Consider the following 24,760-nt stretch of genomic DNA (forward strand, 5'->3'; position numbering starts at 1 on the left):
TGGCTTCTGCCACAGCTGCCCCCACTCCTCTGTGTGGGAAAGGAAGGTGTGAGTCCCAGCTGGAGCTGGGTGCTGCTGCGGGACGGTGGGAAGACAATGGCAGATACAGATAAACTCAACATGGACAGCATCATCCAAGGATTGCTGGATGTGAGCAGGTCCAAGCCTGGTCCGAATGTCCAGCTACAGGAGAATGAAATCTGAGGACTGTGCTTAAAGTCCCGAGAGATCTTTCTCAGTCAACCGAACCTACTAGAACTTGAAGCACCACTCAAAATATGTGGGATGTCCACGGGCAACACTATGATTTGCTTCAACCTTTTGAGTACAGTGGTTTCCCACCAGAAAGCAACTACCTGTTTCTTGGGGACTACGTGCACAGGGGGAAGCAGTCATTGGAGACTCTGTCTCTTACAGACTTACAAAATCAAATATTCCGAGATTTTTTTTTGTTCTCAGAGAAGAGAGGCCCATGAATGTGCCTGGATCAATAGAATTGATGGATTATGATGAATGTAAAAGAAGATATAACCTTAAACTATGGAAAACTTTCGCAGACTGCTTTAAACTGTTTACCGATAGCAGCCATTGTGGATGAGATGATATTCTGCCGTCACGGATGTTTATCACCAGATCTTCAATCTATGGAGCAGATTCGGGGAATGATGCGACCAACTAATGTACCAGATCAAGGTCTTCTTTGTGATCTTTTGTGGTCTGACCCTGATAAAGATGTTTTAGTCGGGGGTGAAAATGACAGAGGAGTGTCCTTCACATTTGGTGCAGAAGTGGGTGCAAAATTTCTCCATAAGCATGATTTGGATCCTATACGTAGAGCCCACCGGGTGGTTGAAGACGGATATGATTTTTTTTTTTTTTTTTTTTTTTTGCAGAAAGGCAGCTGGTCACTCTGTTTTCTGCACCCAATTATTGTGGAGAATTTGACAATGCAGGTGCCATGAGTGTGGACAAAGCTCTAATGTGTTCTTTTCAGATTTTAAATCCTGCCGAGAAAAAGAAGCTGAATGCCATGAGACCTGTAACACCTCCAAGGAGTATGATCACAAAGCAAGCAAAGAAATAGATGTAATTTTGACACTGCCTAGTTGGGACTTGTAATAGAGAGTATATAACCTTCATTTTTAAAACTGTGATGTGGGGCTCCTGGGTGGCTCAGTTGGTTAAGCGACTGCCTTCGGCTCAGGTCATGATCCTGGAGTCCCGCGATCGAGTCCCGCGATCGAGTCCCGCGATCGAGTCCCGCGATCGAGTCCCGCGATCGAGTCCCGCGATCGAGTCCCGCGATCGAGTCCCGCGATCGAGTCCCGCGATCGAGTCCCGCATCGGGCTCCCTGTTCCGCAGGGAGTCTGCTTCTCCCTCTCCCACTCCCCCTCCCCGTTTGTGTTCCCTCTCTTGTTTGTGTTCCCTCTCTCGCTGTGTCTTTCTCTGTCAAATAAATAAATAAAATCTTTAAAAAAAAAAAAACTGTGATGTGTATTGGTCAGCTTACTCAAATAGTGTGTTTGTGAGGCCCCACTTCCATTTTTTGAGTTAATGAATGGCATTTGCTGATTATAACAGCAAATGAAAGACTCTCCACTCCCAAGAAAAAAATGTTTTGTTTTTTTAAATTCTGTAGTCCTTTTGCAAACAACTGTAATGATGGTGTTAAAGCTGTACGCCCCAGAACAGTTTATCCTAAGAGGTAAGTATACAATTGATCTTTTTAAAATTCAGTTCAACCCATGAATGATGAAATGCTCATTTTCTTTAGGATATAAAGAGAGCCCTAGGGTGCTCCATCTGTGCATGTTATTGTCATAAAATACATACCGTTGATGCAAACCACTGTGAACACTTTTTAAAAATTTTGTTTCAAAAGGGATTGCTTTTTTTCTCTCATTGTCTTGTCATGTACAAACTAGTTTTTATAGCTGTCAATATTAGGGTTAACTCAACGTTGCCAGCATCACTGGTATGATGTATATTTAATTATACTTTACCCTACCATATTCTCAAAATGACGATTAAAGCCATTATTTAAAAAAAAAAATAGTGCAAGAGGGTTCCTTTTTCTCCACATCCTCACCAACACCTGTTGTTTCTTGTATTGTTGATTTTAGCCATTCTGACAGGTGTGAGGTGATATCTTATTGTAGTTTTGATTTGCATTTCCCTGATATGTGATGATGAGCATCTTTTCCTTTTTCCCCCCAAATTTTTATTGAAATCCTAATTATTTAATATATAATGTAATATTGATTTCAGGAATAGAATTTAGTGATTCATCATTTACATACACCACCCAGTGATGAACATCTTTTCATGTGTTTGTTGACCATCTGGATGTCTTCTTTGGAAAAATGTGCATGTCTTCTGCTCATTTCTTAACTGGATTATTTACTTTGGGGGTGTTGAGTTTTATAAGTTCTTTATGGTTCTTGGATACTAACCCTTTATTGGATATGTCATTTGCAAATATCTTCTCCCATTCAGTAGGTTGACCTTTGGTTTTGTTGACTGTATCCTTCACTATGCAGAAGCTTTATACTTTGATATAGTCTCAATAGTTTATTTTTGCTTTTGTTTCCCTCTCTGGAGACATATCTAGTAAGAAGTTGCTACAACCGATGTCGAAGAAGTTGCTGCCTGTGTTCTCGTCTAGGATTTTGATGGTTTCCTGTCTCACATTTAGGTTTAATCCTTTTTGAATTTAATCCATTTTGAATTTATTTTTGTGTATGGTGTAGAGAAGTGGTCCAGTTTCATTCTTTTGCATGTGGCTGTCCAGTTTTCACAGCACCATTTTTTGAAGAAAGAGACTTTTTTCCAGTAGTCTTTCCTGTTTTGTCGAAGATTAATTGACCATATAATCGTGGATTTATTCCTGATTTTCTATTCTGTTCTATTGATCTATGTGTCTGTGTTTTTGTGCCGGTATCATACTGTTTTGATTACTACAGCTTTGTAATACAACTTGAGGGTGGAATTGTGATGCCTCCAGCTTTGCTTTTTCAGCATTGCTTTGTTTATTCAGGGTCTTTTGTGGTTCCATACAAATTTTAGGATTACTTGTTCTAGTTTTCTGAAAAATGCTGGTGGTATTTTGACAGGGATTGAATTAAATGTATAGATTGCTTTGGGTAGTATAGACATTTTAACAATATTTGTTCTTCCAAAGGGAAGTAATTTTTATAGAAAACTTTCAACATATTAGGTACTGTGGCACTATATATTTTAATACCAATTAATTTTGATACATCCAGGGATTATTATCTCTATTGACAGATGAAGGAACTGAGGCTTAGAGAGTTTAAAGTGGCTTAGCCATGGTCAAACAGTAGGTAGGGGTCAAAGGGATCAGTCTACAAAGCCTATGCTCCTCGAATCACCCTGGGCAGCCTCCCAGTTTATGGGAGGCCAGGAGGTTTATCTTCTAGAATATTGATGATGAGATCAGGGCTTGGAATTCTGGGGCACTCCAGCTCTTGAGAAGAGGAGCTAGTGAAAAGGAAAGTCAGAGAAATTTAAGACCCAGTTACCATGGTGCTATGGAAGATAGTGTCCCTGAATGCTTTGAAAAGCAAAAGGATGGCCAGTCATCAAATGATTCAAAAACATCAGGAAGGATGAGGAGTGAATTGGGTTTGGTAATTAGAAGCTCAAGACCGACCTTGGTGAAAACCGATTTTGCTTGTACTGAAAGTAGAAGCCAAATTTTAATGAGCACACAAGTTCATAAGAATTGAGGGAGTGAGGAGTGGGAGTAGATTGTATTGAGTAGGTACTGTGAAAGGAAGGGAAGGAGCCAATAGTGATGGTGAATCTCAAAATTTGGAGTTCCAAGGAGAAGCAGACATGAGGGATTATCAGCGGATAGAGGTGCCTTTTGAAACAGGAACTAAGGAGGTAAGTAAGGAGTCATAATGGGTATGTCTGTGCATGTGTGAGAAATTTAGTCAATTTATATGTTTGAGAAGAGCGATCACTCTACAAAAGTAAAAATAACAGGATCTCTGTATTGGAAATTCTATTGGAAATTCCTGTAAGTGCTTTCCGAGCTAATTTGTTATCCCTATTTTACCGATTGGGAACTTCAGTTCATAAGTCGATCAAAATCAAATTGCAGAGACCAACTCATGACTGCGCAGTTCTAAGTCCAGGCTTGGGTTGAAGTCAGCAGTGAGTAACCCGACGTTGCCCGGGCCAACAGCAGAGGACAGGGCTGGAACTACACTTCCCAGTGTGCCAGGCGGGGCGGGGCGCGGGCGGGGAGGGCGCAGGCTCCTTCCCAGAAGCAAAAGCGGAAACAAAAGAGTCTCGCCGGCGTCCTCGCCCGCACACTCGCGCACACCCGCGCTCCGGCGCACACGGAACAGGCACCGGCGCCCGGAGCGAGCCAGCGAGCCGCGAGCCGCGAGCCGGGGACCCCCGGCTGAGCCAGCAGAGCAGCCAGCGAGTCGAGCCCGCGACGACCCTACGCCCCCGCGCCCCGTAGCTGCCCCCAGCCGGCCGGTGTCCCCGCCGCCCTCCCTGACCCATGGCGCTGAAGAGGATTCAGAAAGTGAGTGCCCGGGCCAGGCCTGGGGCGACGGGGCGCGCTTCGGCTCCCTGCCCACACTGACCCCGGCGATGGTCCCGAAAGACGCGCCGGGAGGGCACGGGATGGGAGGGTGCGCGGGGATCAGGGGGCCGGAGATGCCGGCGGGGCCAGCGGGCACTGGACAGGTGAGGTGGGAGCAGGGGCAGGTCCCGGGTGGCTTGGAGGCGGGGGCCCCCTGCGCGCTCGCGCCGGAGCTGCGCCGGGAGTCCCTGGGTGGAGATCCTTCTCGGGCTCCAGACCTTCCCCAAATCTGTGCTTTACGGTCACGGCTGGATTTTGCCCTACACTGGTCTAGTTTTGGCTCCTGTCATGCTGTGTTTTCTCCACGCCCGTTCTTTTATGTTCTTGCTTCCCCGGGCTCCCGGAGAGGGCAAGGAAGGTGTGGTGGGCCTGCGGTCTTTCTCCTCGGTGCTGTGGGTTTGTTCTTTTTCTCCTCTGTGGTTGGCTCCTGCTTAGATCCCTGAACGGGCTGGAAAAGCCCATTTGGGGCCCAGAAGCCAGGAGAAGCCTCTTGCCTCTTCTATTTTGGTGCCTCTTCTGCTGCCACTTCAGGTCACATAGCTGTAGTGAAAACATAGTTGCTGATACACAACAAGATGACCTCCTGGCTGTGATTCATCGTGAGTCAAGCCAAACAGGTTTTTTCCCCCCTCATGGTAAACTTACATGTAAAGTTCGAGACACAACAGAAACTGCCACAGTATAAGTTGTTTGATGCTTTGACACATGAGAATAGAATGAAGAAGAAATGTATATATTCATTCAACACATATTTATCCATCCCAAATCTGTAAGGAATTGCCTTCTCTTGCATAATACTGTATTTATTGCTACTCTTTCAGATGTGAACATCTTACAAAATTGGGGTTGGGGCATTTTTTTTTTTTTTTCTGTTCACTTTTATTTCTTGTTGAGTTATGGGTCTGTTCACTGACAGGTTTTTAAAAGGTTTACAGTTATATGGAGAACACTGAGAATTTATTTTTAAACGGGGAGTGTTTCAGCAAGTTAAGCCAACAACAGACAGCATGTCTGGTAAATAATTTTAGAAGAAAGCAATGCTACAGAAAAATTCTATTAACTTTTTAAGGCATGAAGTGATGGAGATATGTACATTGTGTTCTCAGTCATAACTGGTGGCATCTTCTGGTACAGAGGACAGCAACTTTCAGGTCCACCCTCTTTTGTTGTTGCTGTTCAAACACTGAATCCATAGAATACTGTTTTTGTGTGTGTGTGCCATTTGAGGGTCTTCTCTCTATAAAACATAAAGCTAACAATCCGCATTTATTGATTCATGTTTTCTGATTTGAAGGTAATGCAGTTACACATTCAAAATTACTCTAATTTCAAAGCCCTTATCAGCATCTTTGTCATGACTTGTATGCTTATTAATAATATGTAATATTGGCTTACATTTGAATTAAACAATACACCTATTCCAATGGGGCACCTGGATGGCTCAGTCATTAAGCATCTGCCTTCGGCTTGGGTCATGATCCCAGGATCCTGGGACCCTGCTCAGCGGGAAGCCGGCTTCTCCCTCTCCCATTCCCCCTGCTTGTATTCCCTCTCTCGCTGTGTCTCTCTCTCTGTCAAATAAATAAATAAAATCTTAAAAAAACAAAACAAAACAATACACTTATTCCAAGGAAGTTTTAAAATTCTATTTCCTTCTTTCCTACTTGTGAGAATTCTTCACAAGACTTTGCATATACAATAAATTTTAAATAATGTAGAATTTATCCACAGGAAGTAAACATTCAAAGAAAATGGACACTATTTGTAAATACTTTACTGGGCAATTGTCAGTCACCAGGCCGAATATTTATAATATGGAATACACCCAAATCATATTTTTATTAACTATTAGTTATTATTAGTTTATAACAGAATTGTTTGGTTAAAAAAAAAAATCACATAGAATTGATGTTAGGCCTGTAACAAATTGATATTTTGGAGAATAAATTGGGGATCACATAACATCCCATCTCTGTGTGCCAGTCTTTGGCTTCCCTTTCCTGTTATCAGAAAAGTTGACTTGCACAAATCTTCTTTCCACTAATCACATATCGCATGTTCATATCATTCCCTCATACTTTAAGGGGTGTTATTTTGTTTGATTCTCCGCTTTTCCTACTGTTTACGCCTCCTTGATTAGAAGCCAGTTCCAAGTGGCTCAGTCGTTGGGCGTCTGCCTTTGGCTCGTGTCGTGATCCTGGGGTTCTGGGATCAAGTCCCGCATCGGGCTCCCTGCTCAGCAGGGAGCCTCCTTCTCCCTCTGCCCCTGCTTGTGTCTCCTCTCTCGCTGTGTCTCTCTCTGTCAAATAAATAAAAATCTTAAAAAAAAAAAAAAAGAAAACAAGCCAGTTCCAAGTAAGGTATATGCTTTTTGCCTTATGAACAGTTACAAAGCCTTCTTTGATATCATCAGTATATAAATTCTTACTTGAATCTTGCATGTTCCAACAAAAGAAGATACATATTAACTTTTGGCCTTTCTTTTTAAGTGTATTGGAATAACACTATCAGATACCTTCTAGGTCATTGGGTTGTACTTTTCCTGTACCGAAAGTGGCAGGCCTTAAAGCTGTGCAGAACCTCAGAGAACTGCACTTTGGAGTTGAGTGGAGGGCAGGGGCTGGAGCCAGCGTCTAGGGTAGTGTATCGGAAATATTTGTGGGACATTTTCAGACCGTCCCCACTGCTGTAAATGAAAGATGTGGAATCCCCCAGATGGGCTGGGGTGGAAAGAAGGTTGAGAACCACTGATGTTCTAGTCTGTTATTCAAAGAAGGAATCTGAGGCGTGGAGTGAAGGAGCACTTTGTCCAAGTTAATCTCTGAAGAAGTGACTTGCATATTTGAGAATGTTAAAAAAAAGTTCATTACTTCACATTTTTTCCACTTTATATGAAATGATTAAAGATGGTTAAATTAAAATTGTATATGCAAAGCATGTAGATATCAATGCTTAAAATACATTTTTATACTAGAGTATGCTAAATGATTTCATGCTCTTTAGACATCCAGTGCCAGTTTTGCATTTCAGCTCATAAATTTACACACCCATGCCCTATTTTTTGGTTACAGTGGAAGATGTTATCACAGTCACCTAAATCACTAAAGGGAAAAAGTTTGAACAAAGTCTGAGGAAAGACACAAAATAGGTTTGAAAAAAAAAACGATAGTTTTTCAGCTGGGCATCTGTTATTTTCTAGAATTATTTCTAAGTGTTTCTTTTATCAATGCTATTTTTAATACTTGATAAACTTTTTTTGGAAATCACTTTAAAATTACGAATGTTATAATACTGAATGTTTTAAAACCAAGAAAAGAAAGATCCTAATTTGGTTATTATTATCATCTTAGTATATTTCTTTCCAGACTTTTTAAATTTGATAAATTGAAGTAATGATCATCATAGTAACATGATATGATGGGCTTTATTGCCTTTTTGGTCTTTTGAAAAGTGAAGCGAAAGAGTTTTGTTTTACAAATATAGCAACACAGATAACTACTCCTCAGTGTACAGTTCTGTCCTCAAAATGGAATATTTGCTTTTTTAATAAGCAATTTAACTTAAAATGTATATATAAACAGATTACAACTTTATAAATGTTTTGTGCTGAATTTTTTGATTTGTACAATTCCACATTAAACTCTACATCCGTCTAGAAAACCTTTAGGATACTTACAAAAACAACCCAGCCCTTTGTGGATAGAGCATCAAAGAGAAGAAGATCTGGTTTTTATTTCTGGCTCTGTGATTTACTAGCTTGTTTCCCTATCCATGCAATGGTACTATGCTAAATACAACCAGCAAATATAATATATAATGGTTACTCTGTGATAGATGCTCTGCTGCGCGTTTGACATAGATTAATTGATTTAGTCCTTAGTGGCCCAAGAGGTAGAAATGATTGTTATCCCCATCTTACAGATGATGAAACTGAGGCACAGAAATGTTGGGTAATGTACCAGAATTACGTATCTAGTAAGTGGCAGTGCTAGGATTTGAAACCAGACAGATGGCTTCAGATTCCATGCTCTTAACCATTTTAGGACATGGCTTTTTCTTATCCAAATGGACTCATATCTGTTGTATTTAAATTGATAGACGCATAGAGTTAAATGAGTTTATGGGTGTAAGTGCTTTGCAAACTGGACTGTTCTATGCACATGTAAAGTGGCATTATAATTAAGACTTTGGCATATTTAATCATGCATCACTCAGTGTATTGATTGTGCTTTGTAAACCTCTGCTCTGAAGTAATGTACACTAGATCACTGAACATGGTAAATGAATAATATAACTTTATTTTTGTTCCATCACTTAAAATTTTTCTCCTCCAAAGGGATTTAGAAAAATTGTAATTTATAAATGTTCTGTCAAAAGTATCATTTCATTGTGAAGTTTACATTTGAGAAAACTATTTATGAACTGATTTAGCTATTTAGTTCCTCTAGTGGCTTTGAATAGCAGTCGACTGTTCAGATTGCACAAATACGTTAGGAAGACTTGAAGATTGCAAAATTAAATCTAAGATTCCAGATTCTTTCAGAAAAAAGGATATAGGTTCAACAAATTTTTTAAAGGAAGAACATAGTATTTATGCTTCACGGTAGATAAAGTGGTTTGCCTTGAGATGAAAGGAAGAAAGTGTTTTTTTCTAAAAAGCCACCATATGAATTTTTCTGCTTTTAAATCTTTGTAATTAAGCTCAATCTTCTTTTGCCCTGGGTATCATGTATTTTTCCTTCTTCATCACAACAGAGGTGTTAAAAAAAGAACAGTTCTGAGGTTCCTTCTCTGTGGAAATAAATAGCATAGATCTAAATAAGGCTGTTTATGCCTATTTTAGGAAGCCAAACACATTATAAAAACCAACTTAACAGGATGTGGGATTGCCCCCAGTAAAGCAGGGTAGCATCCTTACTTGTTTTAGTTCCCTGAAATACACATTGAAAACATATTTAATGAGTGCCACTAATCAAAATAATAAGCCTGATACTCTCCACTAAACTGAATTAATGGTTGTCTGTAATGTATTGGCTCTCTTCCCTTCCCCAGTTCTTTTTAACAGTGGATGAACTGATACTATGTTTAATTAAAAATAGGTATTGAGATACTTGTCCTCTCTCCTCTTAACCCTATGATGCTGGAATAAAAGATGCTGTAGTATATAATCCAGATTTTTAGGGGATTGGAAGGATCCTCAGACCACCTCAGAACATCTGTCTGAAGGCAAAACAGGTTCTATTTCTAGCCTGTCTTGGTCAAGATGGTCTCTGAAAAGCTGAGGTTTTTCTGCATTTAACTGGTTCTGGGATGAATCTGTGAAGGTTCAATTACACGCATTAGACAGTATTAGAGGCTACTATGTTTCAGGAGTTGTTCTTAGTATCGGGAGGAAGCTACCATTCTAAAGTTTACAGTTTAGTGCTCCCATCCTCTTTCTGGATGTTTCCTCCACTTCTCTCTATTCATATTATTCTGGGGTTTTTTTTTGTGGCTCTTCTCCGGTGTTACCACATTGCTTATTAGATGCCTAGTCTCCTTTCAGATTTATGAAAACCTTTCCAGCAGGGATGAGGTTGCGATATTGCTTCCTTCACCTCAGACTTCCTTAGTAGTATCTGATGATTCTCAGTCCAGGTGACCACCCTTCTTATGTGAGCAGAATTTGGATTTCTTTAGAGGGAACAGACCTGATGGCCTGGGCTCATTGTTCTTCTCTAAACCAGTAAAACTCTGGCCTGTGTTTATGCTTCCCCCAAATTTTGATGTGTTTATTTTCATTTAGTTAAAAATATTTCCTAATTTCCCTTTTGATTCTTCTTCAACCCTTGAGTTATTTAGAAGATTTTATTTATTCTCCCAATATTTTGATTTACAGATAGCTTTCTCTTATTGATTTCTAAGTTAATTCCATTGTGAATGAAGAACTTGTTATTTGACTCCTTTTAAATTTTGGGGACTTGTTTTATGGCCCAAAATATGGTCTGTATTTTTTACTTACATAATAATGGTGCCATTCAGGTGCTCAACGTAGCTTTTCAATGGAAATGTTTAATAATTTCTAGCCTTCAATTTGCCAGTTTCTGGTTGGTGTCCATAAAGCCTAGGTTATTTCTAAGGAATGAATGCCAAACTAAGGCTTACACCTTCCCAGTGTCTTCTTGTACGTGTATGAGTTTCCAGAACAGGGGTGATGAAACAAGTTTAGTGGGTCACAAACAGCATTTTAAAAAAATGGAATATAAAATATTAATGCTTTAGGTGTAGTAAGGGTGATAATTGTTTCATGAAACTTTTAATTATATATTTGTGTCCCTGTGCCTGTGGATGTTACTAGTTGTGATATATATATCATGTTTTTCTTGTTTGAATTGCTGTAAGGAAAGTTTGAAAATCATAGCATAAGATCCTTAGATAAAATCAATATTATCAAAAATACATGCCACACATTCATATGTATACACATACATGTGTGTATGTATATATAGAGAAAGCAAATGAACATATATACACATACAAACACACATACACGTATATACACACACTCACACACAATGTCAAATGTTGTAGTCTCAGAAACAGTTCTGTTTGTTATAATCTTCAATGCTCATTGTTTTCTGCTAAAAGTTATAGCATTTTATAGTCACTGAAGTACAACCACAATATTCAAGAATAGTGCTGGGTGATACAAAGATGAATTGATTTATTATGCAGAAACTTATTAAGTGCCTTCTATATACCAGTTATTTGGGATAGACGTGTAAGAAGTGATATTTAATAACAGATATTTGGTTGAATCACAGACCTGTACCTCTGAAACAAATAATACATTATATATTAAAAAAAAAAAAAGAAGATAGTAAGAAGGGAAAAATGAAGGGGGGGGAAATCGGAGGGGGAGACGAACCATGACAGACTATGGACACTGAGAAACAAACTGAGGGTTCTAGAGGGGAGGGGGTGGGGGGATGGGTTAGCCCAGTGATGGGTATTAAAGAGGGCACGTTCTGCATGGAGCACTGGGTGTTATATGCAAACAATGAATCATGGAACACTACATCAAAAACTAATGATGTAATGTATGGGGATTAACATAACATAATAAAATTAAAAAAAAATAAAAGTAGAAAAATAAAGCTTGCCAAACCAAGCTTTTTAGGTGCCCCCCCCCAAAATTTGGTAAATATTGAAAGGTATGTTTATCTTTTAAGTAGGTTTTAAGAAACAGGCTGCTAGCTTTTATCATTTCATTTTGTCTTTCTTTTTCCTGAAGCATCATCTTTCTTGATTAGAAAATGCTCTGTGTTGTATGTTCCGTTATGTGTCAAAATTCTATTAGGTATTTTGAAAAGTTGTATGTAATTTCCTATCATGTTTTTCTTAACCTCTTGGTGTCTTTGAACACAAACACTCCTCTTCAAAGCTTATGGAGTAGTGTTTATTTCTAACCTTTTATAAAATATAAGCTCTTGGGAAAAGATAAAAAGAACCTTTTTCATTCCCTCACATTTCACACTTTTGTTTTTCTTGAGCACGGCTGAAACTGTGCAAATGGCCTGAATTCGAGTACTGGAGCATTGTTGGCTCCAGTGTTGATTGAGGATAATGGGCTCTAGTTACTACAGCTTTGAGGTGAGTATTGTTTTGGGTGAGGAGAGTGCTGGAGTGGAAGGCAGATGGGATGAGCCTTTGTTCTAGCTTTGGCTTCATGACCTTGGTCAAGAAACTCATAGTTTTTATTTTCTTTATCTAGAATGTTATGCATGGAACTAGATAATTTCTATGGTCCTTTCTGATTTATAATTTTAGGCACACCTAAATAATGTTATTTGCTGTTTGTTTTGTTCAACTAACAGTAAAAACGGTCACAGAAACAAATACTGAGTATGGCACAGTGCTCTGCTGCTGTATGAAACTTGAGTTAAAATCCTATTTACTTTGAGAAGTCAGAATTGAAATAAATGTTGGCATCTTAATGTGTAAGATTAATGAGTCTTTTAAGATGTCTTTGATTAAAAAGCATATTTGTGATACAAATAAGATATATTTCTGTTTTTGTACCAGTATCATAACAAGCTTTTCTAATTCCATTTAGCTTCCATCTGATTCACAGGTATCTTTATACTTTAAAGATTGTTTTATCCACATATTTAGAAAACTGCCTTATACAGCTACCTTACATGTAGTAGATTTTTTTGGATTCTAGTTAATACGTTTATGGAGCACCTTCTGTATGTAAGGTATATAGAAAATAAAATAAGGAGAAATATGGAAAAGTGACATATAACCAGCATTATCTAAGAAATTTAAAATTATTAAGGGTAAGAAAAGTACCATTAAAGATTAGGTAGACTTAGGAAAGTACCGTAAGAAAAATATAACATACTTGAACAGAAAGAGAGTCAAAAGTAGGAGAGGTCAAATTTATTTAGGGGAGATCAGGAAAAATTCTATGGAGGAGATGGAATTGGATATAGGTTTGGAAGAATGGGTAGCATTTTCAAAGACAGGGTTCATAAAGGAACCTGCAGAAATGAAAGCATCAGAAAGTACTTGTCCTGTTCAGGAAGGAACAGATAATCCTGCTTTTGGGAAGCATTTGGGGAATAGTAGACATAAAAGTTCATACTGTGGAGGGCCTTGAAGACCCATGATGAGAAATGTGTCCTTAATGCAGAAGTTTGGGGAAGCCATTGAAGTTTTTTGAGTAAGGAAGTAACATTCTTTTTTTTTTTTTTTTTTTAGATTTTATTTATTTGACAGTGAGAGAGGGAACACAAGCAAGGGGAGTGTGAGAGGGAGAAGCAGGCTTACCGCTGAGGGAGTCCAATGTGGGGCTCCATCCCAGCACCCTGGGATCATGACCTGAGCCGAAGGCAGACAGGCAGACGCTTAATGGTTGAGCCACCCAGGCACCCCAGGAAGTAACATTCTTAATCATATTCTTAGGTATGCATTCTTGCCCTCACAGAATAAAAGATTGTTTACCATTTGTAATTACAAATCTGATGAATGTCATGAAAAGGGGAGTATAAAGTACTATGGGAATATAGCAGGAACCCTTTGAAGGGTTCAAGGAAAACCTTAAGGAAATGTTTAAGATGAGACATAAAGGTAAAAGTAAAGTAGATAAAACAAATGAGTGTGTGTTGGGGGGATGAGGGAGGTGCTTAGGAGTCTTCTATCTAAAAGGAAACTAGGGACAAGATAGCATTGGGGGACTTTAATAACTGTTACAGAGAATATTGGAGGAAAATGGTTGAAGGTATAAGGCAAGAGAGAAGGAGTCAGATGATGGAAGGCCTGGTAAGCCATTTTAAGGATTTATAAATTTTATGTTAAGGCTAATAAAAAATACTGAAAGCGTTCGACATGGTACTTTGAAAAGATGATTTTGAATACAGTGTCTTGGTAGAGAAATAGGACAAGTCAGTGAAGACATTGCACTTGTTCAAGTGAGATCTAAAGAGGGTCTGAGCTAAGATGGTGGCAGAGGACATTTGGGAAGAGGGTTATGTGAGAAATATTATAGGGTGTTTGTACCACCTGGCCTTTTTGAGTTGGGTCTGACCCACCCATGCCTACTTCTAATTGGCCTTTCAAATCAGGTCTCTAAGGCGCAGTGGTCGAGGCAGTCTCTTCAGACTCCTACTACCCAGTCTCTTCTCAGATACTTTAATAGTGTCTCCCTGGTTTGAAACTTTGGCTTCTGGAAATGTCTCTTTTTGCTCCTCTCAGACGTTTTTGCCCTTTGGACCTCAGTTTTTCTATATCCTGGAATCCTTCCAGTGGGAGGGATTTGGACAGTCTGAACAACGTGGTACTGATTAATGTGAGGAGGTGGGAGGGGTTGGGGTGGATGGGACATGAAGGGAAGAAGGAATCAGACTGTGATTCTAAGGTTTAGAGTTTGAATTACTGGAAAAAGTATATTTTTATCATAATACTTCATAAAGTAGACTGAAATACAGTTGTTACTGGATTGTCTTGGATTGTCTAAGATACATTTTTATTTATGTACTTCCTATTATGGAAATATTATATAAAGGTGACTGGGAGTCTTCTCTTTAAGAGGAAGCCGTGTTTTAAACTAGAGGCAAGATAGTATTTTGGGAAATTGAGTCATTATGGCTGCTGTTGAAATCACTGGGGAAAAGTGGTTGCAGATCTGAGACATTGGGTAGATAACGCCCCTAATCTTGACCTCAGATATTTATTCTGAATTGTGCTCTTTATAGCTCTGATTCAATAAATACTACTTTGATGCAGCAAAATCAGTAGCATCATTGCTTTCTTCATCTTCTTCCTTTTGTGTGGAATTTGGCTGCATTATTATTATTATTATTTTTATTATTATTGCCTTTACTAGAGATACCTGATCCAAGGAGGAGCAGCTAGGACCAGTTTGTTGAAGTGAGTTTTGTTCCTATAACTAAATTAATTGGATAGTGTCAGCATTTTGAAGTCTTCCAGGAAGAATCTACATGGTTAAAAATAAAGCTGTTCTTTAATTCAGAGGCTTAAAGAGGTTCTGTATTTGGAGACCTTTCTGACAATTGTTCGATATCTCTCTATTGAAATAGGTCTAGTCAACTGGATAAGGAGATCAGAGCCTAAACTGTAAGCCCATGAAATGTTTATTTACAGATAAACCAAATATAGCTCATATATCCTTTTAGAGACAATATAAAAAATGCAGTCTGGTAAGAATCACTGTCTTGTTTTAGGAGTTTTGAGGTAAAGATGGTTGTGTCCATGAATTACCTGTTGAGCCAGGATTTTTGTTTTTGTGGGTTTTTTAAAAAAATTTTATTTTAAAGATTTTTATTTATTATTTGACAGGGAGAGAGAGAGACACTGAGAAAGGGAACACAAACAGGGGGGAGTGGGAGAGGGAGAAGCAAGGCTTCCCGCCGAGCAGGGAGCCCGATGTGGGGCTTGATTCCAGGACCCCGGGATCACGACCCCAGCCGAAGGCAGACGCACAACGACTGAGCCGCCCAGGCGCCCCGAGCCAGGATTTTTGAAATAATGTTTTCGTGTGCTTTGGATTCAGTAATTTAGATTTTTGACTGTAAATCAGTCCCTATGCACAGGCTATTTAATGTCCTTTACACACATCCAGTGGGATATATATTCTATTACAGAGATTTAGACTTTCTGAATGTTGAAGCTAGAGTACAACAAAGCTTTTTCAGTCTGGTCAGCATAATTTTTTAGAGAATATTTATTGCATAGTGTCATATTAGGTTTGATGGTAAATAAGGCAACTCTGACTTGTTCATTCTCTACTGTTCAGATTGGACTCTTACCCTTCTGGGAGCTGAGAGATTAATTCAGGCTTCTCTTTTCTTACATTCCCTTCTTTGTTTCTTTTTGTTTGTTTACTTTCTTTGAATTAGGCTGCCTCATCTACTTTTAGATTTTAAGTTCCCTAGAGGCAGGGACTGTGTCTAGGTTGGTTTTATGGAGAACACTCAGCATATTGTGGGGTGTTATAAACATACCATCTGTGACAATTTAAAATTCAGTTTCAGACCTCTTAGTACTTTGCTTTGTGTCTATTTGGTTACAGAAATCTGAACTAGAATAGAGGTACTTAGCCATGTAAGGCTATATAAATCCATTAAGTCCACATTTTTGTGGACTTATAATGCTTCTATAGTTCCAGTCAAAATATAGGGACAGTATCTTGTAATCTGCCTTTCATTACTATATCTTATATTTTTATTTTGAAATTTAGATACCCTAATTAGTTTTGTTTTTTTTTTTATTTGAGTGTTAATCACATTGGAATAGAAAATTGTTTCACTGACACAGACTACTTTTGTCTGGGGCATACTTTACCAGTTTGATGATATTTATTGCCTGATCTGTGTTTAGGTATAGTGTTAGGTTGTTTTAAGCTTACTTTGTCTCGAAGGAGGAGAAGGATATTGGATCAACTATATATTTCAGTTTTAGCTTTTAAAAGTCACTGGAAATGAAATTATACATACACACATAAACACATATACACAGTGTGTTTACTATAATGAGTTCTTTCCATATATGGATTTATACCTAGTCTCATTGTTTGATAGGCATCTGTTACATTATCGGATTTCTCCATATTTTTGTTAGGTATATTCCTGGCAGTAAACTTGCTGGGTCATTGAGTATTCCAGTGTTTACCTTTGGTAGTGAATGTCAAACGTTCCCTCATCCACCAGCAGCATGAGCGTTCCAGTTGCCTCACACCTTTGCGAACCTTGATGCTTTTTTCTGGCTTTTTCATTTTAACCATTCTGTTGGGTTTGTAGTGGTATAGGATTTTGGTTTTAATTGCATTTCCTTGATGTCTAATGAAGCCAAGCCACTTCTCATATGTATATTGGCCATTTGGATAGTTTCTTTCTTTCTTTCTTTCTTTTTCTTTCTTTTTTCGATAGCCTCTTTTATAAAATGCTTATTCAAGTCTGCCTTTTAAAAATTGATCTGTAGATAAAGTTTTTACATATTCTGGATGTGGGTCTTTTGTCAGATATATGTACTGTAAATATTTTCCCCTATTTGATGGCTTGCTTGCCTTTTAACACTTTTAGTGTGTCTTTCAATGAACATATGTTCTTGATTTTAGCCAAGTCCAAATTTTTCATTTTTTTCTCTTATGGATAGTGCTCTTTTTGTCCTGTTTAAGAAATTTCTGCCTCCTTCAAGTCATGAAGACGTTTTATGTTTTCTTTTAAAAACATTCTTGGGCCACCTGGCTGGCACAGTTAGTGAACCATGGGACTCTTGGTCTCAGGGTTTGGGTTCAAGCCCCATGTTGGGTGTAGAGATTACTTAAAAATAAAATCTTTTAAAAAAATACATAGGAGTGGTATTTTATCTTTCATATTTAAACTTATGATCTATTTAGAATTGATTTTTTAATAAGATTTGAGGTAGGGGAGGTCAAGGTTTATTTTTTTTCCCATATGGATACCCAGATGACCATCTGTTGAGAAAATTTTTCTTTTTCTCCATTAGAATGTCACTGACTTCACTTTTAATTTTTGAATGCTAAGTTTGCCATTGTTTTCTTTCCATTTGCAACGCATTGATAAAGTAAGTTCTCATGGTCCTACTCAGATGTCAAACACCATCACTTTTGCTTCTACATCAAAATTGCTATTTGTTTATCAAAAACAGTGATAATATCCTAAGTTGGGTTTAAAGGATATGTTGTCCATTTCTTTCAAGTGCAACTGTCTGCAGTGAAGCTTTGTAGAGCCCTAAGGAGGTATCACCGCATTGAAGTGTGTGAAAGACGCCCCCTGGATTTGGCTCATGTCCTGTGTGGCAAAATGCAGCGGGCCTGACTGCTACTTGTAATAACTAGCACGTAGAAAAGAAAAAAGAAACAACAACAGCAACAAAACCATTAACTTTTCTGTGCTCCACTTTTTTTTGCAAATAAGGGTTTATATAGTTAAGTACAGTATTGTAGGTGCCAGGTTTAAAGGGGTGGAGTAGGAAGTAATCTCTGAGGCAATATATGTGGTTTTTTAGAATTTACCAGCTCTTACAACCTTATTTATTATTATTTCATATGTTTTTTTTTTTTTTTGAATTTAGAAGGTAGTTTGTGTCAGTCAAGATATTTTATACCAGTTCCTTACTAGATCACACTTCTGTCTTAGGAGAAATTCTCTAGAACTCTTTAGAGCATTCTAAACTTGAATAAATACATTCAGAAGGTGACCCTTAAAGTGTATAGCTACTCTTACATGTATTTTCTTGGAGATACAACTACTTTTAAGTTTCTAAGAATCCAGAGGACCTCTTTCCTATACCTTTTAAACTATATCTTAAGAAGTTATTTTTTTCCACAAACCAGTTCTCCTTGAATTTCATGCGTCAGTATAATCATCAACAAATATGTTGGACCAGTGATTTAGGAGATTATAAGCATCATAATCTGATTCCAGTAAGTTAAGTCTTTAAAACATCAGGAGGATAGAGTTGGGATGAGAGTATAAAAATAGAGTCATGGTGCACCTGGGTGGCTCAGTCGGTTAAGTGTTTGCCTTCAGCTCAGTTCATGATCTTAGGGTCCTGGGATCGAGCCCTGCTTCGGGCTCCCTGCTCAGTGGGGAGTCTGTTTCTCCCTTTACCCTTCACCCTGCTCATGCTCTCTCTCTCAAATAAAATCTTTAAAAAAAATAAAACAGAGTCATGATCCGTATTAGACAGGATATGGAAACATTTAATAAACTTCTGCTATAATTAGTCCACTGGTTAAATTGATCATGGGACAGAAAGACAAAAGTAAAAAATTGTCCGTGCCACCAACTGCAGCCCTGTTTCTGGGCAGCTCTGTTACCAAGGATTGCCAGTGGTTGGAAGACAACTTTACTTTGAGACTGGTCAACTCAGCACTTGGAACTCAGCTCTTGGAAAGGCAACCAAAAGCTATATATCCTGACAGTAGGTCAGCAGCATCCTAAATAAGCTATAAGGGTGGAATATTTAGAGTTTTGAGGTCTTCTAAACCAGAAAAACCAAAACCAAAATTTGTAACAAGAATTTTGTGTGGCTTTGGCTACTTTGGTAGAAATCATACATTCTGTAAATTGAAAATAGTTGTGGCAGTAGCATGAGTTTTTAATATTTTAATGATTAATATTCTTTTGAGATTCATTTCTGGGTAAGATTATATATTACTTAAAAGGCCACCCTAGGGGCGCCTGGGTGGTTCAGTCAGTTGAGCATCTGCCTTCGGCTTGGGTTGTGATCCCAGGGTCCTGGGATCAAGCCCCGCATTGGGCCCTGCTCAGCGGGGAGTCTGCTTCTCCCTCTCCCTCAGCTGCTCCCCCCGCTTGCTCTCTCTCTGTCAAATAAATAAAATCTTAAAAAAAAAAAGGCACCCCAGTGTTTTTAAGTAAACTGCATTATTCTCTCTTAACATCTGTTGTTATGATACTCTTTTTATTAAATACAATCTGCATTGATTCTGATTCTGTTGTCAAATCTAATCATATGTATTTATAAAAAGATTGAAATTTGAGGGCGCCTGGGTGGCTCAGTTGGTTAAGCGACTGCCTTTGGCTCAGGTCATGATCCTGGAGTCCCTGGATCGAGTCCCACATCGGGGTCCCTGCTCGGCAGGGAGCCTGCATCTGCCTCTGACCCTCCCCCTCTCATGTGCTCTCTCTCTCTCATTCTCTCTGTCTCAAAAAAAAAAAAAAAAAAAAAAAGATTGAAATTTGAGATGTCTATTCCCTGCTGATCATGTTATTCCTTAAATTTTATTGGTTAACTCAACTATCACACACCTTATATAAAAGGCATTGTGCTAAGTATTGTGGAGGAATCCATGAATAAAATGCATTAAAGTTCTGGTTTTAAAAAAATATTCTGGTAGAAGAGGAAAGGGAGGGAAGAAATTTAGTATTTATTAAGCATCTTATACATGCCAGGTATTAAGCTAGGTACGTCTGTTTTTTGTTTTTTGTTTTTTTAAGATTTATTTTATTTATTTTTTAGAGAGTGAACAAGTGAGTGGGGGGAGGGGCAAAGGGAGAGGATCTGCCAAGCAGACTCTACACTGAGCATGGATCCCATAGCAGGACTCTATCTCAGACCCTGAGATCATGACCTGAGTCCAACACTTAACTGACTGAGCCACCCAGGTGCCCTGGTACTTTTGTGTTTTCATTCAGTGGTCAGTATAGTTCTTCAGGATTACCAGTGATGTCCCCAGATGAGGTACTTGAGACTCAAAGAGGTTAAGTTGCCCAAAGTCACACAGCTAGTAAGGGTTAGTGCAAGGCCAGATTTGATATAAGTCTGACTCCAAAACTCATGTTTTTAAAGTGGCTGTTGAGAAGATGACCACTGTTAAGGAGAATGGGTATAACTTGGGCATAGGGAACTAGAAGGAAGGTTATTTTAGGAGAAAGAAAGTTACTAAGGCCAGAAAACTTAGCCATGTAAAATCCAGGTAATCAGTCGAAACCTGACTGTATGGTTCTCAAACTTTTGGTTCTTAGGACCTCCTTGTATTAAAAATATTGAGAGGGGTGCCTAGGTGGCTCAGTCCATTAGGTATCTGACTCTTGATTTTGGCTTAGGTTGTGGTCTTGGGTTCATGGGGTGGAGCCCTGCTTTGGGAGTGGAGCCTGCTTGGGATTCTCTCTCTCTCCCTCTGCCCTTCCCCCTGCTTGTGTGTTCTTTCTTTCAAAAACAAACAAACAAACTGCTGAGGGCCTCAAAGAGCTTTTTTGTTTGTATGGTTATGTCTATTAATATTCCATATGAGAATCTAAAACAAATTTAGAAATAGTAATTTAGAAATAACAAACCATTACATATTAACATAAATAACATTTTTATTAAAAATAATTTTTCCAAAACAAAAAAGTGGCATTGTTTTATACATGTTCAGATCTCATTATAGTCAGGCTTATAGATAATAGTTGAATTTTCACATTTGCTGAGGAATTCAATCTGTTACAATATCACATGTCCTATAACTGGAAAACTCCACTGTATACTCATGAGATATTGAGAGTGAAAAAGGCAAAAACATCGTAGTTTTATTGTGAAATTAATGTTGACCTCATAGACCTCTTGAAAGTGTTTTAGAAAATGCAAGGGAGTTCTTTGGAATATTACTGGGTGAGTTTGTGAATGGGAACCCAATTGAGTGTGTAGGGTTGGGACTAGATAATGAAAAGCCTTCATTGGTTGAGTTTGATTGATTTTAATAAGCAGTGGGGAGCCACTGAAATTCTCTAAGGGAAGATTGAAATAGAGCTGTGCTTTTAGAAGATTATTCTACAAATAATGCATAGAGTTTTGGGAAGCAATTCAAGTTGTACTATAACTGGTTTTTGAGGTAACTGTAGGAAGCAGTATAACAAGCATTGAGAGTATGTTGTATTTTCTTCTGACTGTAGATGAAGGAAAAGAGAGAGAAAAGAGTCAAAACAATGAGGAAATTTTGAGCCTGGTGACTGGGAGACTAATATTCTCTTAACAGGTGTAGGAAACACAGGAAAAGAAGCAAGCTTGAGAAAGAAAGCAGATTAGGTTTTGGAATAAAAAAAATTTTTTACAGTATTATTTATGTTGAAATTAATTTAATCTTATAGAAAAGTTACAAAAAATAATAAAGTTCACCTGTATCCTTCACGTAATTTCCCCAGTATTTACAACTTACATAACCAAAATGAAGAAGGCAACATAATGAACTAAACTACAGACCTAATTCAGATTTTACCAGTTTTTCTACTGTCTTTTTCTTGTTTGAGGATCCAGTCTGGGATCCTACATTGAATTTAATTGGTAGGTCTTCTTAGTATATGTATTCTTTAATCTGTGACATTTCCTCAGTCTTTCCTTGTCTTATAAAAATTATTTAGTGAAAAGAGAAGATGCTTATTATAAGTGTAGTGGAAAGTACCAATGTCATTTCATTTTTAAAAAATGCCTAAGAACCTGAGTAAAAAAATCACTATCTTTTATTTAAAAAGTTACAGAACTATTATTAAAAAGTTGAAACAAAGGCTCAGTTAAGCGGCTGCCTTTGGCTCAGGTCATGATCCAAGGGTCCTGGGATTGAGTCCCGCATTGAGCTCCTTGCTGAGTGGGGAGCCTGCTTCTCCCTCTCCCTCTGCTGCTTCCCCTGCTTGTGCTCTCTCTCTCTCTCCCTCAAATAAATAAAATCTTAAAAAAAAAAGTTGAAACAATATAGAAGACATAAATGAAAAGTGACAACCCATTCCCAGAAATAACTACAGCTACTAGTTTGGTGTGTATTCTTTTATTTATTTTCTATGCATGTATGTGTATATGTTATGGGATCTAATGGGCATACCCTTCTGTAACTTGTATTTTCCACTCAAAAACTGTATTATAAGCACACAGCATCTTTTAATGTAGCATTTACAGATCTAGCTCATTCTTTTTAATGGCTGCACAGTGTTTCATAATGTGGCTGTATCATGAAACCATTCTCTTATTGATGGACTTTTAGGTTATTGGTTTTTTTGTAGTTATACAGAATGCCTCACTGGACATCTTGATATATGTATCTTTGGGTATTTGGACAATTATTACTATGGGCTGAAATTACTGGTCAGAGACCATATGCATTTTCCACTTTCACAGTTATTACCAAATTACCCTTCAAAAGGATGTGTCTTAACTTAATCCCTCCAACAGTGAATGACATGTTTATTTTCCACCAAAGTTATAGATGAAGTATTTTAATAGGTCAACAGTGGTTTGGTTTCGGTAATGGTCTTATGGGTGTTTGACTATGCATTGCTCTGTTTTTTTCTTTACAAAGCACTACTTTGCTTTGTTTTGCTTTTGTAACACAAACACACACTCACATATACCTCCTAATTCAAAATAAATGGTTTTAAGTGCTTTGTCTTTGGAATTTTTTACTTTTAATCAGCATGAAGAGGCCTAGGTGAGGAGCTAATGAAACAGTTATTGGGAGGCTACATATAGAGTGCATCCTAGATTTCAAGGGAGTTGGTGGAGTAGGAAGAAGTGTTCAAGGAGTGAAAGCCAGGGTCAGGTTGTAAACTGTACTTTAGAGGGGCTTCCATGAGCAGTGAGAAATGTGGAGTTAAGCTTTGGCTCTTACATATCTTACAGACTTGAGCAGTTTGTATAATTCAGTATTGATTCTTACAGAGGCAGTGGAGAGAAGAGCAAAGGAAGAGATTACTAATCCTAGAATTTCCTTTTGAAATAACATAGGAATCACTAAATTATTTGTAATACTCCATATGTGGCTATGATGATAAAAATAGGTAAATAAGAATGCCAGTTAAAACAGAAACCATGAAGCAGGTTATAAGACTGTTTCTTAGAAACTTGGAGTAAACTAAGTTGGAATTTAATTAGTATAAGTAGTTCTTGGTTTCTTGTGTCTTATCTAAATGTATACTGGCTGGGGGGGCAAGATGGCAGCAGAGTAGGGGACCTCGTTTCATCTGGTCCCTCGAATTTAGCTGGATATCTATCAAACCATTCTGAACACACACGAATTCAACCTGAGATGTAAGAAGATTTATATGGATCTCTACAAGCAGAAAAATGACTACTTTTTGCAAGGTAGGAGGTGTGGAACCTTGAATCTTCAGGGGAAATATCAGAAGATAAACGGAGGGGGGAGGGGACCTCCAAAAGCTGGCCACTGGAAAGTGATATAACACCTGAGCAAGAAATCTGGACCTTTGGAAATCTGCTCTAGTGAGAAACACCCCTTTCTGAGAGACACAGGGGATGAACAGGGCAGAATTCTAGGTGGATCATTGTGGTCTCTGGATTCCAGGAGACTCAGAAAGAATGGGGGAGCCTGAACCGATAGAATGCCCAAGCAGTGGAGCAGGGAGACTGGTTATGGTCAGTGAGCCCAGAAGGGACTCTCAGCTCCGGTCACCATAAACCTTGAGCCGAGCCTGTAGGGAGACCGCTGTCTGCCTGACCACCCTGAAAAGGACTAGAAGGTGCGGGCTGTTTAACATTCTAGGGGAGATATAAAACAGCTTGTGCCCAGGACAGGGCAACAAATCTCAGGGCTGCGTGGCCCATGAAAGGACACTGGTGCAGCACCTAGCATGACCTGGGAGCTGCTCAAGAGGGTGCACATACGAGCCCATGGCTGCTAACAATTGCAAAATCACAAAGCGCAGCGATGCTTGTGGGTACCCATAACTCCACCAGGAAAGGAGCAGTGGGCGGGAGCCGTGGGATTCAGCAGTTTGGCCCAAAAAGAGTTTGCATCCATGACTGGGAAACAGCTCTCAGGGTGACCACCGAAGGGACACTGGGGCAGCACTCAGCGTGACCTGGGAACTGCAGAAGAGGGTACACGTGCGAGACTGTGGCCGCTAGCAGTTGCAAAGTCACAAAGCACAGAGAGGCTCGGGGTTCCCTGTAACTCCCTCGGGAAAGATGTAGCGGGCATGAATAGGGCGAGTCTGTGGAGTTTGGTACACAAAAAAGTGGAGATGGTTTGACCTGGAGGATTTATGGAAGAAAGGGGACTGTGACCTTGTGGCTCTGGGCCAGAGATTTCTGCATGGCCATATTTGCTCTAATCCTCTAAAGAGAAGCAGAAAGCCACCAGGGAACAAAAGCCACAC

The 24,760-nt window shown here is 38.8% G+C and overlaps 1 protein-coding gene and 1 pseudogene across 2 annotated transcripts in view; both read left to right on the top strand.

Annotated features, from left to right (window-relative positions):
- The first annotated feature begins 96 nt into the window (after positions 1-96).
- On the top strand, positions 97-1,084 carry LOC118019281 (annotated as a pseudogene).
- Positions 1,085-4,409: 3,325 nt separating this feature from the next.
- The window catches only part of LOC118019407 (ubiquitin-conjugating enzyme E2 D1), a 38,448-nt gene continuing 18,097 nt past the window's right edge, over positions 4,410-24,760 (top strand). Inside the window, exon 1 of one of the 2 annotated variants that reach the window (XM_035018560.1) lies at positions 4,410-4,565. In XM_035018560.1, the coding sequence (XP_034874451.1) occupies positions 4,542-4,565 (24 nt within the window). In that variant the 5' untranslated portion in view covers positions 4,410-4,541. Of the gene's footprint in view, positions 4,566-4,604; positions 4,730-24,760 lie in introns of those variants that run through there. The other variant, XM_035018552.1, reaches the window with a different exon arrangement.

The sequence above is a fragment of the Mirounga leonina genome, unplaced genomic scaffold (assembly GCF_011800145.1).
Source record: "Mirounga leonina isolate KUSES-001 unplaced genomic scaffold, KU_Mleo_1.0 Mir_108, whole genome shotgun sequence".
In the NCBI taxonomy this organism is placed as follows: domain Eukaryota; kingdom Metazoa; phylum Chordata; class Mammalia; order Carnivora; family Phocidae; genus Mirounga; species Mirounga leonina.